The following is a 14,907-nucleotide window of genomic DNA, read 5'->3' on the forward strand; positions in this document are numbered from 1 at the left end:
CTGAACAGATCCCAGAGCCAAGTCTTTAGGGCATTGTTTAAACGTCCAAACTATTCCGCAGCCGCGAAGATTCGACTAGAATTCAGTTTACATGCTCAAGCCCTGGCACAAAAGGCCTGTATTCTCAAATACTTACATGCGACGCGTGCTGCTAAAGAAGGAATGCTGAAAAATGTTAATCTGGCAGGAGACAGCAGAAACAATTTTTCCAAGTTGTCGCCTGCATTAAGCACTAAAACTGAAAATAGCCACCGTACTTTGGACCCAAAATCTTTAACATCAAACTTTGAAGATGTTGTTAAACAGAACAATTGTAAAAGCTTTGTTTCTGCAAGACCGACGGACCCTGAACGCTAGAAAGCATGCCTATCTCATAAAGAGGAGTGACAACAAAAAAAGCAAACATATCTTACCAACACTTTCGTGGGGCATTTTAAAATCAAGTATTGCCACATCAGGATGAGAATTTTTTCTCATCTCTGGACCTATCACCATCTTGGTCCCTGCGCCCAGTGTCAAATGAGTGTCGGGTGTGTAGTCAATCACGAGAAAATTTGGCATATCTACTCTGTATCTGCCCAGTTTTAATTGATTACCGCCGGAATCTTCTCCGTCAAGCATGGATCAAATAAGGGAACCGTACATTTCAGAGCCGCAGACTTTTTGCTAAATGACCCTCATCCTCAAGCTATCTGCAGCCTGGTCAAATTTCTGAGTAAAGTTGACAAAATTTTAAGAGCTGTCGCTCCACTGGTCTTCCTTGGAACGTAAAATTCCAATTATTGTTCTTCCTGTATTATAACATATGAAGCATGAAGCACTGATTTACAAGTAACAACAATGTTCGCCCACTAAAAGTTCAATTCATCATCTGATGGCTTCAAATCTGTCCTCAGGGCTCCATGCTAGAAACTTAGGAAAGACCAGTGTAAAACTGTTTCAGTGCGCAACAAACTCATCGATCAACGCACCAGCCCTTTGACTTTCCCAATGAAGGAAATGGCTGACAGAGCTCCAAACGCACAAAATTACCCATATCTTAACTCATTATAGAGACAAAAAATGTCTTGGGTAACACATTGATCGAAGGCTGTCAGATCTATTTGCAACAACGATGAATTTGTTTTTATAGTATTCATTACCTCGTTTATTTACTAATTATTCCCTTGAGAGATGCATTTGAAATTTGCCTTCTATTCTGGCCATTAGATCTAATTTGGTAGTTTTGAACGTTTTATAAATTTTAGTAACGGTTCTCATTACACACTTGCAATGGTTTTTATTAACCGTGCATGCATAAAATAAACTTGAAACTTGATCTTTATTCTAAATATTGTACAGTGCTCAGTTAGTTTTAAAGTTAAGGCAATATAATACCCAGGGTACACATACAAAGAGTCAATCTCCATTTACACACCGTTGACAGATATCAGTGCATTGTTAGACTTTTCCTATAATAAAGAGTCCAGAATGAAATAGGTTATACTGCATGCTATCAATGCCTTTTGCCCCGTGACTAATCATTTGGACCGACGCTATGAGTGGACTGACTCAGTGAGTCGTTTACACTGGGGTTTCAGAATAATATTTGTTGACAATACAGATTTTTGTGGATACTGCAGAGCGATAACTTTGGATTACAGCATTACAGGTTTTGGTCTCAGCCCTGAAGAAGTCGAGGTGTGAGATAACACACGACGAAACACGTGCTGGGTGTAGGAAACTGCACTGTTGACGAATTGACTTTATCAAGTTGTGCTGTTGATAAAGCTGTATTGATAAAAATTGAATTTGGAATGAATTATGTCCCTGAACGGATGTCTAAGGATTAAAAGTGGATTTGAATATTGGAGACTTTGAGTCTGTTATTGATCATTGATTACTTAATGTGTGCTCGGAAAGGATTTGTATAGAATTTCGACTCTCTTCTTTGAAGGGACTTTCGGGTAGAATTGGCAACCAACCCTTCCTCACCTGAGCACCATCATTACTGCAGTACAACTACCTCTCGATACTGTTTGCTGAGCGCCCGTGGTCTTATTCTATGCCTGGTTGCCAACTGATTGTTTACTATCACAGCCATAGCACCATTGAACATTATTAGAAGAACTCCTGCATATGTACCACAAATGTGTGAGGACCAGTAAGATGTGGCAATAGTAGTTGCTAAACAGCAGCACCATATAAAACATTTACAGAATGCGAATAGCGAGCGTGAGGACCTGCTCATGCTTGCTAAATGTGATCTTGGGTGGGATTTCCCCCAACAGCATTTAGCTCCATTTCTTGTAGCTCAAAATGGACATGACACTCTATTTTGCACAAAACAATAGTACTGAATGCAGCAGAAGACTTTTAGCAAGTGCAAGCAACCACTCATACCTGCTAAATGTGCTCTTGCTGTAAGACTTTCCCCCAGACTATGCAACCAGGAGTAATTATCTGTAATCCACTTAAAAGATTAACGTGAATTTACCGAGATTTCTCTGGCATATTCAAAATGTCACCCAGGCCTAGTTTTAGGCCTTTCAAGGATTTATACTGTCCTAAATAAATACCAATGCAAAAGCCACAATATGTATTTGTTTAAAATAAGTAAGAAGTGAATATTTTACAGTTGTAAAATCCTCTGCTTTTCACTTATCGTTTTCTTTTGTTGTACAATAAAGTACTATTGTCTCTCTGTCAACCTGTCCTTATATCATATGTCTCGTTTTAAAAAAACATCTTCCTCTTACACTGTAAATCACTCTGCTCTCTGTAGCTTTCCATCTTCAAACCCATCACGCCTTGTTTCTTTTAAATCTATTCAGTAGGCAGGCTCTAGTTTTAATTACTGGGCAATACAGTAGCATTTTATTTTCTGATGATTTTCTCTTTGATGAAGTGCACAGCATGCCCTACCTTCTGTGCCATCAGGCTCAGCCTGTTCCTCACGCTGTTTCTGCTTGAACTTCATGTTTCCGTGGTGCATAACTGCTCCAGTCAGCTTGTAGATGGCAATCTTCTCATCTTGGTTGAACCCCAGGATGTCAATGGCACTCTGTGATGAAGCAAGGGGGAGATTTTTATGAATGATACTATTTAGTTAGGGGAATAACCTTGTATTGGTTTGCAGTCCTTGTTTATAGTAATTTCAATTAACAAAGCAATGTGAGCTGTGGTTATTGTAACTCACATCAGTAGCCAGCAGCTCCTCTTCGTCATCAATGCTCTTTACCGTAATTTCACCCTGGCTGATGGTTGGGAAGTCATATGGGTTAGTGGTAATGAGGAGCATTTCTGTTTAGGAAAAATTATAAGAGGAGTCAAATGTTACAGCAGGCCATTCCTCATAGCACACCAATGCCTATCTAGATGCAAAGTGCTTGAATTTCCTTCTGACCTGGGACTAAATGTTATGGTATCCAAAAATCTAATATTTTACAGTTTAACTACTATATATTGTATAACCTTTATTGAGTGACACCATCAAGTGTTCTCATTTCACAACAATTTTGATGATGTTATATAACCAAATAATCTAAGTCAGTCATCAGGATTCAAGTATCCTTGCAATGTAAACAGCTTTATGTTTTGAATACTAAATATTTGGCTGTGGTATTTCTTCTGGATAAGAAATGGCATAAAATGGGAGAAAGATTTTCTACTCATAGGATTAGATGTCTGGAGCCTCTACATACCTATTCCTCATCATTTAGGGATAGAGTCATGTTGTTACTTCCTGCAAGCATGTATGTTCCCTGTCTCACTTACTCCACACTGAAGCCATCCTGGACATAATCAGGTTCTGTCTTGATAACAACTACTAAATTTTTTATAACAAACACTATTGGCTAACCCAGGGCACTGCGATGGGAGTTGCTTCGCCCCTATCTATGCTTGACTTTACATGAGCTGGTTGGAGGAGCAAACCATGAGTGGCATCCATCTATTGGATGAACATGTAGTGCTCTGGGCTCGCTACATTGATGACATTTTTGACCTCTGGAAAGGGTCCAATGAACTTACCTTACAGTTTGTGAAAGGAATAAACTCCAAAAATCACAACTTGAAATTCATAAGTGACATCAACAAAAATAGACTTGAATTTACATTTAAAGCTCACTATAATGAATTCTCAGATTAAAATTGTTCTGTTTAGGAAAAAGCATTTTGCTTGTGAGTAGCTGCTAGCATAAGCGTTTGATCAGTAGCATCTCCTAAGTAGAGCTAACGCGTGCAAGGCGTAGTTTTTGTAATAGTTATTGAATGTGAAAAAAGAATTATAATGGACAGGTTCAGTGCTAGGGGCTTCAGCCGATGTGGCCCGGTATTGCTTTTTGGGAAAAAGGGCTTGGAAGTTAGTGAACAATCCTGTGTTGGAAATGGTATATTAAGAATATCAGGGCATTGTGATGTAATATACGTTTTTAGCACTAAGCAGAATATGCACTAAGCAATACAAATTAAACATTCCAAGTGTGAGAACTACAACTCCCATAATGCCTGACTGTATATAAAAGAGAGCAATTAGCCCAACGAGTCAACACTCACTTGAAAAAGACATGGTATTGAAACGCGTCGTGGGAATCTGTTGGTTTTGTCGATCAACCCTGACCCTGAGAGTTCAGCGTCATCTCCCTTGGTATATAATATATATATAATCGACAAATGCGTTTCGGCGTTCCCGCCTTCATCAGGGTCCTGACGAAGGCGGGAACGCCGAAACGTGTTTGTCGATTTATTTTTCTGCAAAAAATGAAGATGGAATAAATTCCTAAACTACAGTCTCTGGGGACCGTGTATTGCTTGGAGTGTGCGCTTTATACTTTGGTTCTGGCATGTACGGACTGAGCGTGAACAATATATATATATATATATATATATATATATATATATATATATATATATATATGAAGAAACACTCCTGTTCCGTCAGTGATCGGCGGAACCAAACAGGTATGGATCTCCAGCTATCCTCTTCAAATGTAGCGAGCAGTAATTACAAACAAAAGAATCACTTCTCAAGTGAGTTGCAGGATGACGTGTTTATTCAATGAAAAGACGACGCGTGGGAGCTTGCTCACATCAAACATATATATATATACGTATGTATGTATGTATATACATATATATAAATATATATATGTGTGTATGTGTGTATGTATGCATGTATATATATATATATATATATATATATATATATATATATATATATATATATATATATATATACTTCGCACCAACTCCGGTTAAAGGATCTGCCTGGCTAACTCACGGGCAGTCCGAGATGGGGCTACGGGAAGCCCAATAAATCATAACTCCGTACTGCTCCTCCAACAGACGAACACTACTCGGACACAACACAATGCTGGTGAAATATTTAATTGCAATTAAATATTTCACCAGCATTGTGTTGTGTCCGAGTACGTCTGTTGGAGGAGCAGTACGGAGTTATGATTATATCTATATATATATATATATTTCATTTTTTTTTTTTAGGTGCACTCTTTTTCTTGACTGTTCGATCACAGGGAGTCTTGTGCATCTTTGTGATGGTCACTTATCAATTTCTCAATTTCTAATTATGCTTTCAAATTGAAAATGTCAGTCCTAAATGCTTCAACTACAAGTTCTGGGCTTCTACATGCTTCCTCATGTCTATGTCAACAGGCTGCACTTTGGACCCAGTGGTGTCCCTTTTGTCTTAGTTTGTGATAGTTTAGTAATAGTATTATTTTACTGTCTCAGCTGCAGCAGTTAAATGTCTACTTCCAGGGGACCTTCAACTAATAAAACAGAAGCATTGGGAAATAAATCCTGAAGGAGAGTTGCTCCATCACTGCTGTTCTTGAAGTAGCTACTGATTTCGCTCCTTAATTTTGTGCTGATGTATTTGAAAGAAAGAGTTTCCTGTTTATTCAGATATGGATGTGATGTTCCTTTTAATAGATAAAAGCTCTCACCCACACAACAGGAGCCATGCTTCATCATAGGGCTCCTCCTCACAAGTTATGAACACATGAGAGCTATAATACTTGCTATGGGGGACCTCCTGCTGTCCCTTTATCTGTGTTAATGAAAGAAATCTCCTAATCTTGAGAAGGGAAACAATGGTAAAAGCTAAAACTACCAAATGGTGAATTACAACCTTTATTCCTGTCTCCAGTGTACAGATTACAACTTGCATGCAAATAATTATATATATATTTTTATATCTTCAAGATACATAAGTTATTTCCCACCATCACAACCTGCACAAGGTTGTAGGAACCAGAACAACAGGAATCTTCCTTTGATGAACATTATTAAAACTTTTGAATTCAAGCGTATAAATCATTAAAAATGTGCATCCATGGTTGCTATTAAGTATTGAATGTTCTGAGAATTCTACCAGTTACTGTGTGATATTGGTTGAAATGAGAGTCCTATAATGTATAGAAAAGATTCTTTGGAATCCTAAGTCAAAGAGGTATTTTATTTTGGTGTGTAAAATATTCTTGTAGCCCAATATTTGTGTGCTCAATATTTTGACATACATCCAAAGACATTGATTAAGAGCACATATAGCCATGACATACATAACATAATACAAAATAACACATACAATTGATATCAGACATAGATATACATATTACAAGAACTAAAACTGTACAACGCGAAAAACTGAAAACAATGACACACCAACAAGGTTACTTCAAGTTGTTTCGATGTGACAATTTACAAAGAAGCCATCTTAAGAAGAACGTGCAAATACATTTCTGATAATTGAACATAAGAATTGCAAGGGCCGTGTTATATTGCGGTTTTGAAAATTTGGAAGTATGCATTAAATGTGCAGTTGAATTCTGGAAACTGGAGCTACGACCATTTCTAAAACTTACCGACATACTCTGGCTTCTTGTTGGTCATGATCTGGTAGAAGATGTGGTAACTCCTCTCAGCTGAGAGCTGAAATGTTACTCTGGACTTTTCCAGCAGGTCTGTAAAAAAAAAGCATCAATGATAAAGAATATTATTTAATCTTGGTCATATTTGATAATATATATAGATTTTAGAGTCAAGGCTTACATGTTTCTATATCTGCTGACGCCAGTTTTCCTGTAGCTCCGAAATGGATTCTGATAAATTTACCCTAAGGGGTGAATAGAGGCTAAAATCAATTCACGTTTTTATTGCAAGACAGTAAATGGCTCTTTAAAATTGAGAATTGGGAAGGAAGCAAACGAAGTTGGAAGTCTTACAAAACGAGATGAGTTGTCATTCCTCACGGTCTTGGCGTTACCAAAGGCTTCCAGCAGAGGGTTAGCCTGGATGATTTGATCTTCCAGAGTTCCCTATTAGAGAACCAAGGTTTCACCATCAATTAAGTTGACTGACATACATATAGTGTGTGGTGTTAAAATGAGTTGGACAGAGGAACAAACCTGCATCTTGTTGCCTGTGCCGGCGGCTTCTTTTTTCTTGTCACCACCACCAACAGCAATTGTTGCAAAGTACTGGATGACACGCTTGGTGTTCACAGTCTTTCCTGCACCGGATTCTCCACTTTAAATAAAATCAGAACAATTAATTGATCATATACTTGGACCATGGTGCACCGTAAAACATGTGCTTCTTGCAAAGGACTTTTTAGCAATATGTGATTTACTTACGTAATCAGGACTGACTGGTTTTCGCGATCTTTTTTAAAGAAAATAAATACATATCAGTTCAGTTTTTAACGTCTTTATTTCGATTTTTCATCATAAAAGACACATATATACAAAAGATTTACATAGTCTACAATAGATACAACATAGTCATAACGATATAAATATCCAAATACATACAGTAACCAAAACAGAAAATAAGGAACAAAACCAATCGTTGAAAAAAAAAAAAAAAAAAAAAAAAAAGAAAAACAAATGAGGTTAAGATCTCTATTAAACATACATATAAAGACGTCAAGGGAAATGGTAAAATCATTTAAGCATATATAAAAGTAGCAGATCATCAATGCTATTAAATTCATAGACCGAAGAAACAGTCAGGGAACATGGTATACAGGTTGTTTAGATCGTGAATTATGAACTGATTGACTTAGACCTTATCAACCAAGCCCACCCGAGGAATTTCGCCAATCCTATAGTTAGCCATTCAGAAGTATTCGTTTTCAAGGTGTACAATGCTTCGCTACTCACTCGGGTGTTTAGTCTAGTACATACAGGTTTCAGCCACTTTTTACGAGGTTCGTGATAGGCAGTACAGACAAATAAAAAATGGCCTAGTGTTTCTTCACAAACGGCACAACAGGGACAGAAGCTTGACTCCAGCCCCTGCCAGCCGCTAGTAAAGGCCCTCAGGGGCAATGTGCCCACACGGAATTGATGATATAGTTTCCTATCCAATGTTTTAAGGATTACATCCCAATATACTTCTTTGTTAGGAATTACTTTGTGGAGATAAATACATATCATTATTGGGTAGGCAATGATGATTTTGAAACAGTGCACCAAATTTAAAATAAAACTTTACCTGTCAACATGAACTGATAGGCATTATCAGAGATGGAGAAGATGTGAGGCGGGGCTTCCTGGCGCTTCTTGCCTCTGTAGGCAGATACAACCTCAGGGTTGTACACTGGCAGCCACTTGTAGGGGTTCACAGTGGCACAGAAAAGGCCAGAGTAGGTCTGTAAAGAGAAACAACTCTTTTAGGTGATAGGAACCATAATTTGGTAGTATTAAGAAGAGAGTTTCTACTTTAGAGATGTTGTGGCAAAAAAAGAAATGCAGAGACTAGCTTGGGTTTAATCAGGGAAACAACACGAGTCATTAACGAGGTTCAAAAGGAAGCCAGTAGGGCAAAATCAGAAGAGTATAGGTGAAAGAGTGAGACCAGTGGAGAAACTAGTATTATAACAGTGCACTTGGGTCCTTGCCGTAAGACAGAACAACACTTATAAAGAATGGCACACAGATCAATTGTGTCAGTTTCTTTACATGTACTGAGTTGTTTCACCCCTTAAGAGGTGATAAAAGTCATACACTGGTCATTGAAAATACATGGCCCAAATCACAAAGCTTTTTTTCCGTAAGTGTGATTTGTTCATAAAATTCAGTAGTAAGTTACACCTACGTCATGAGTTTGTCAAACCTACTGACAGAAAAATCTTAGTGATAAAGAGCAAGCAGTGCTAAAGTGTCTCTGATTTGTACTTACGTAGATCATCCAGGCTGCATATCGGTCAGCGAGGTTAAACAGCACAGAGGCTTCATTCAGATGGGTCATTATGACCATGTCTTCAATCTTGTCGTACTTGGGAGGATTCTGAGGGTAGACTTGGTCCTCTTTAACTGTTACAGTCTAGGAAGAAAGAAAGACAGGCATAGATAAAGTTGGAGTTGAGCAGAGATGTCTGGCTGCATTATGGTGCTAGGCTTGTTTACGTCATTGTTGGTACAAGCTGTTTTTACCCTTCCATCATCGGTCTTCACGGTGACTTTGCCGCCTTCTCGGGACGTGATCATCCCCTTAACGAAAAGTGCTTTTTCATCATCTACGAAGCAGGAGTTCTTGGCATCAAAGGGCCTATTCTGAGCCTCCAAGCGTTCTTTGTCAGACTTGCGAAGGTATTGTGCGGCCTCCCCAAACACGGCCATTTCTGCATCCGAAGCCATGGCTGCTGGCAGTTACTAAAGTGGTTAGAAACAAGATTTCTGTCATACAAAGATAAAGGGTGTTTTATTGTCACAAACATCACTGAAACAGGTGAATGTAGTTTATCCATTTAGCACCCCCACATATTGCACTTTGACCATAAAGACTTCAGTAGATCGCGAATGACGACACTCTCTGAGCCTGCAGTTTACCTGCTCTGGTTCAAGGCAGTGAAGCTTTTGAACCTGTTGTTCACACGTGAACTATTTGTAATGTGGGCACTTCACTAAAACACAAGCACTTAACAGGGCTGGACTCGGCAATCAATGGGCACCACCAGTGGCACTAGGGCATCCGGGGTCAGAGTATCAATGTTAGTCAATGGGGCTAGGGGTCACCCTGGCTAGAGACTGCTCATGGGCAGGACACTCAAACTGAGTGACAGAGGGCGCTTTTACTGGCTTGTCAGGAGCAGTGAGGAAGCTTGCTTGGACATTAAACTTCAGGTGCAAGCACTCCATCAGCAGGCTTAGAAGCAGTAACTCTAAGGCTCATGTAGGCTGCTAGAAGTGATCCAATCCCCGGTCTGTGCTGCACAGAAAACAGAAGAAATGCTCCCCCTTATTCCATATGAAAGGCCTTGTGTGCATACAGCTCGTAGAGCATAAAGAGTTGAAACATTCTCAGTTTGACATCCCCTGCGGGCCCCTTCAAATCCACTTGCAAAGCTTACACCTGTCATTCTAATCCCTGTAAAGCGTCCCCAGAAGACACTACATACGTGTATTCTTTCAAGAAATTGATCCGTGAAATGGACTTAAGCAAGTAGAACTCATCAAGCTACATACACATTCTGTTGTCACTGGAAGAGGTAGGGTAGGCAGACGTGTTTGAAAACATGCTTCAGGCCAGTACGACGTAGGCTAACTCTTCCTGTGTGCAAGATGTAACCTCTTCCCTGCACCGTTTGTAAAAAACATGAATGCTAAGCGCTGAATAAAACATTGTGCTGACCGAGCATTCAGCTCTGCCTTCAGTGCATCTTCCGAATCAGTAGATCCACTGTAGGAGGCAACATCCCCGCAGTGCAGGCGGGATCTCTATATATGGTGTGTGGTCCTCACATGGCAGCTGCCTGCGGTCCAAAAGACCCTCTTAGTTATTTCAAAGTGCTGTTGAACCTACGTGCAACTACGACATCCAGTGCAGAATCCATTAAACTTTAATCCATCAGTATAGCTCCAAGAAATGGCCTGTAACTACTCACTTTGAATTCAAATACAGCATCTTACAGTCTAACATGTCTTGCTTCCAGCGAAAGGTCCTGTAATTCCAATGATCCTTTCTTCTTTAGTCAATGTGAGAGAACAATGCTTTTCTAGGTACCCTGATCATAGAGTGCAGCTTGGTGGATTTCTCACCATCCTACTGGACTCTAACCACATGGTACTTACTTAGTGGTTGTTTGCCCTGCTTTCCTTCATCACAACTGAGAGCTATGAATTTAGGGCAAGATGACAACCAGCATTTTACAGATCTCCTTAATAAATAAATGTATATAGCATTGAATCAGGGACTTTGCCATCTACGTTTGACCAATCCACCTGCAAGTACCTTTTCTAACCTCTAACCAGAGCACCTTTCTCCAATCTTTGGGCCCGATTCACAGAACTAATTTAAGACTAAATCCTAAACTTACTACTTTTGGTATTCACAGAAGTTAAGATTTTGTCTTAAGACAGACTTAAGTTAGGATTTTGTCTTAAGTCTGCCTTAAGTCTGTCTTAAGACAAACTTAAGACAAAATCCGAACTTCTGTGAATACCAAAAGTAGTAAGTTTAGGATTTTGTCTTCAGTTAGTTCTGTGAATCGGGCCCTATATACTTACAGCAACACACAAAACCATTATACAAACACACACACGAAAAATAAGGGAAACTTACAGTCAGATGGTGAACCTGTTCTGTGTGTTTTAAGTAGGTGCACTGATTTTGTTACATTTATGTGAACACAAATGAAGCTTGCACAGGTTTTCCACATGCTGTTCCTCACATTTGTCGTGTGGGTATGTGTGTGTGTGTGCATGTTTTTTCGGTTGTATGTATGTGCATTTGTATGTGTGTGTCGTGCTGATACCTGTGTGGTAACTGTTGAGTATATGAAGGAAACTTGTACTGCTGTTCCTTTGTGCTGCGGCATAGCTCACTGTAGTGTGTGTTAGTGAAGTATAGTAAACATCTTTTCACTATTTAAAAGCTGCTGTCAATGCGTGTCCTCTACAGAGACTCATATATTAATCAATATCCAAAGTGGCCATCCTGTTGGTAAACATAGTGCTTTACTGATGCCCTAGATGCATAGTGGGGTCATGGCAGCTCAAACGGATTTTAAAGCAGCACCGAGTTGGCCGGCTACAGCATATGTCAGAGTGGAGGAATGGCCTGTCCATGTCTGCCAGTTGCCACAATTTGAGCCATCTGATAATGTTACAATCCCTCCTGCTACCCAATGCATACCTGTGTGTGATTTGGGATGACTTTGCTCTGGCTGAGTCCTTCGTTATATTGGCAACGGGGAGCCCTACAATCAATTATTGAGTATGGACAGTTTTCACTTTGCTAAAATCATAAACCTAGGGCTCCATTTACTTTTTAAAGTCTTTTTTCAGTTTTCAAAATCCTTGTTGGCAGTGTATGCTGCTAATCTCCTTCACCAGTTGGTGTGGAACAGTCTGTAAGGGCGTCTTCAGGTGTTGGGTGTCCTTCAGTATTAATGGTCTGCGTATCCAACATTGTAGAAGGCGGTTTCGAAACCTGTGTGGATATAGGTACCAACCCCTAATAGAAAAATGTTGCGCAAGAATTATCCTCAATAATGTGAGGGGGCACTCAGTTATTGAGTTCAATGTGTCCAGTACCGTAGAGGGGTGACTCACGCCTAAAGCTGTGGGGATATGTGATCCCAGCCCCTAATAGAAGCGTGTTTATCAAGAATTACTCTCAATAATATGATAGGCCGCTCAGTTATTGAGTTAATTGCTTCCAGAACCTTCGGGGGGGGGCGGGTGGGGGGGGGGTTGACACCCTTAAAAGCTGTGTGGATATGTGTACTAGCCTCTAATAGAAGCATGTTTATCAAGAATCATTCTCAATATTATGAGGAGCCGCTCAGGTATTGAGTTCAATAATTCCAGTTCTGTTGAGGAGTGAAACACCCCTGAAAGCTGTCTGGAGATGTGTACCAGCCCCTAAGAGAAGCATGTTTATCAAGAATTCTCCTCAATAAAATGAGGGCCGCTCAGTTATTGAGTTCAATGTTTCCAGCACCGTTGAGGGGTGACGCAGTACGTGCCTCAAGCAGCCAGTAAAGGGGGGTCTACCACATTTGCAGAGTCGCTGCTTTTTGAATGACTACTGGAGAAAGCATGTCTGCTGATCGCTAGCATCACTCACAAGCTTGGTTTCTCCCGCCCACACGACAGAGGAGAGTATGTGCTACTGTTGGGCCATCATGTGTGCTTGGTATGCATGCATGTAGGGCTGACACAGTACATGTCTCAAGCAGTCAGTAAAGAGGGGTCTGCCACATTTGCAGAGTCGCTGCTGACTTCTGGACATGTCTGCTGATCGCTAGCATCACTCACAAGCTTGGTTTCTCCCGCCCACACGACAGAGGAGAGTATGTGCTACTGTTGGGCCATCATGTGTGCTTGGTATGCATGTATGTAGGGCTGACACAGTACATGTCTCAAGCAGTCAGTAAAGAGGGGTCTACCACATTTGCAGAGTCGCTGCTGACTTCTGGACATGTCTGCTGATCAGTAGCATCACTCACATGCTTGGTTTCTCCCCCCACACAACAGAGGAGAGTATGTGCTACTGTTGGACCATCATGTATGCTTGATATGCATGTATGTGGGGCTGACACAGTACATGTCTCAAGTAGTCAGTAAAGAGGGGTCTACCTCATTTGCAGAGTCGCTGCTGACTTCTGGACATGTCTGCTGATCAGTAGCATCACTCACATGCTTGGTTTCTCCCCCCACACAACAGAGGAGAGTATGTGCTACTGTTGGACCATCATGTATGCTTGATATGCATGTATGTGGGGCTGACACAGTACATGTCTCAAGTAGTCAGTAAAGAGGGGTCTACCTCATTTGCAGAGTCGCTGCTGACTTCTGGACATGTCTGCTGATCAGTAGCATCACTCACATGCTTGGTTTCTCCCCCCACACAACAGAGGAGAGTATGTGCTACTGTTGGACCATCATGTATGCTTGATATGCATGTATGTGGGGCTGACACAGTACATGTCTCAAGTAGTCAGTAAAGAGGGGTCTACCTCATTTGCAGAGTCGCTGCTGACTTCTGGACATGTCTGCAGATCAGTAGCATCACTCATGCTTGGTTTCTCCCCCCACACACAACAGAGGAGAGTATGTGCTACTGTTGGACCATCATGTATGCTTGGTATACATGTATGTAGGGCTGACCTGCCGCTCTAGCGTCCGAGATCTTTGGAGATGCTCGTCGTTCCCAGACTCATGGGACTGCTCCTTCCACAAGAGCACAGGGAGCTTTGCACCTGTGCTGGGTGAAGCGTGAACAAGAAGCTCTTACGGGATATTATGATTGGAGTACTCTGACCATATGTAGCAAGTGCTGTTCTGAGTGTTACAGAATCCTAGCCTCACTGAGCTGCATCTGCTGAGGGCTGGGTTGTGGACCCTCCAATGCTTGAAGATTGTTGTTGTGTAACAATGCATGAAGCGTTAGTATTCAACCATGAACACCTAAAGCAAATAATGTCTGACATCCTGTGACTTCATGACTTACCTCTCAATGGAACGAAAGCCTTACCTGACAGTGTCGCTGTGTTGGGAAAAAGAAACCCTCACCAGGGTCCCTGGAAGGAAAAGCAAAAATACTTGTGTTATTAAGATTATTCAAAAATTAAAATTAGAAAAGTCATCTTCCAGTTATAGTTGCTACTACGCGTAAGTGAATGACGAGTGAGTGACTTACTGAGGGAGTAGTTTATAAAATGAATGGAAGCTAATGAGTGGGTGACTATATAAGGAGTGAAAGCAGCAGCAGCAGCAGCAGAAGTGAACAATTAAGGTAGTGCCTCAAAAATGTACTGAAGGAGATGGTAAGGGGGCAGCAAAATGAATTGTCAATTTGGCAGGTGAGTGAATGGTGAGTGAGTGATGATGGGAAAGTAAAATGAAACTAAAGTGCAGGTGCAGATCTCGAGACATGCACTTTCTGCAAAATGAC

The 14,907-nt window shown here is 40.6% G+C and overlaps 1 protein-coding gene across 1 annotated transcript in view; it reads right to left on the minus strand.

Moving 5' to 3' along the window:
* The window catches only part of LOC147684414 (myosin-4-like), a 54,269-nt gene extending 39,652 nt beyond the window's left edge, over positions 1–14,617 (minus strand). The window contains exons 1-11 of the mRNA XM_086940338.1: positions 14,488–14,617; positions 9,441–9,659; positions 9,187–9,330; positions 8,500–8,656; positions 7,638–7,665; positions 7,410–7,530; positions 7,227–7,319; positions 7,054–7,117; positions 6,867–6,965; positions 3,179–3,282; positions 2,905–3,043 (exon numbers count right to left, since the gene is read on the minus strand). Of these exons, the coding sequence (XP_086796464.1) occupies positions 2,905–3,043; positions 3,179–3,282; positions 6,867–6,965; positions 7,054–7,117; positions 7,227–7,319; positions 7,410–7,530; positions 7,638–7,665; positions 8,500–8,656; positions 9,187–9,330; positions 9,441–9,644 (1,153 nt within the window). The 5' untranslated portion in view covers positions 9,645–9,659; positions 14,488–14,617. The remainder of the gene's footprint in view (positions 1–2,904; positions 3,044–3,178; positions 3,283–6,866; positions 6,966–7,053; positions 7,118–7,226; positions 7,320–7,409; positions 7,531–7,637; positions 7,666–8,499; positions 8,657–9,186; positions 9,331–9,440; positions 9,660–14,487) is intronic.
* Between the last annotated feature and the right edge of the window lie 290 nt (positions 14,618–14,907).

Source organism: Lissotriton vulgaris, chromosome 10 (assembly GCF_964263255.1).
Source record: "Lissotriton vulgaris chromosome 10, aLisVul1.2, whole genome shotgun sequence".
In the NCBI taxonomy this organism is placed as follows: Eukaryota; Metazoa; Chordata; class Amphibia; order Caudata; family Salamandridae; genus Lissotriton; species Lissotriton vulgaris.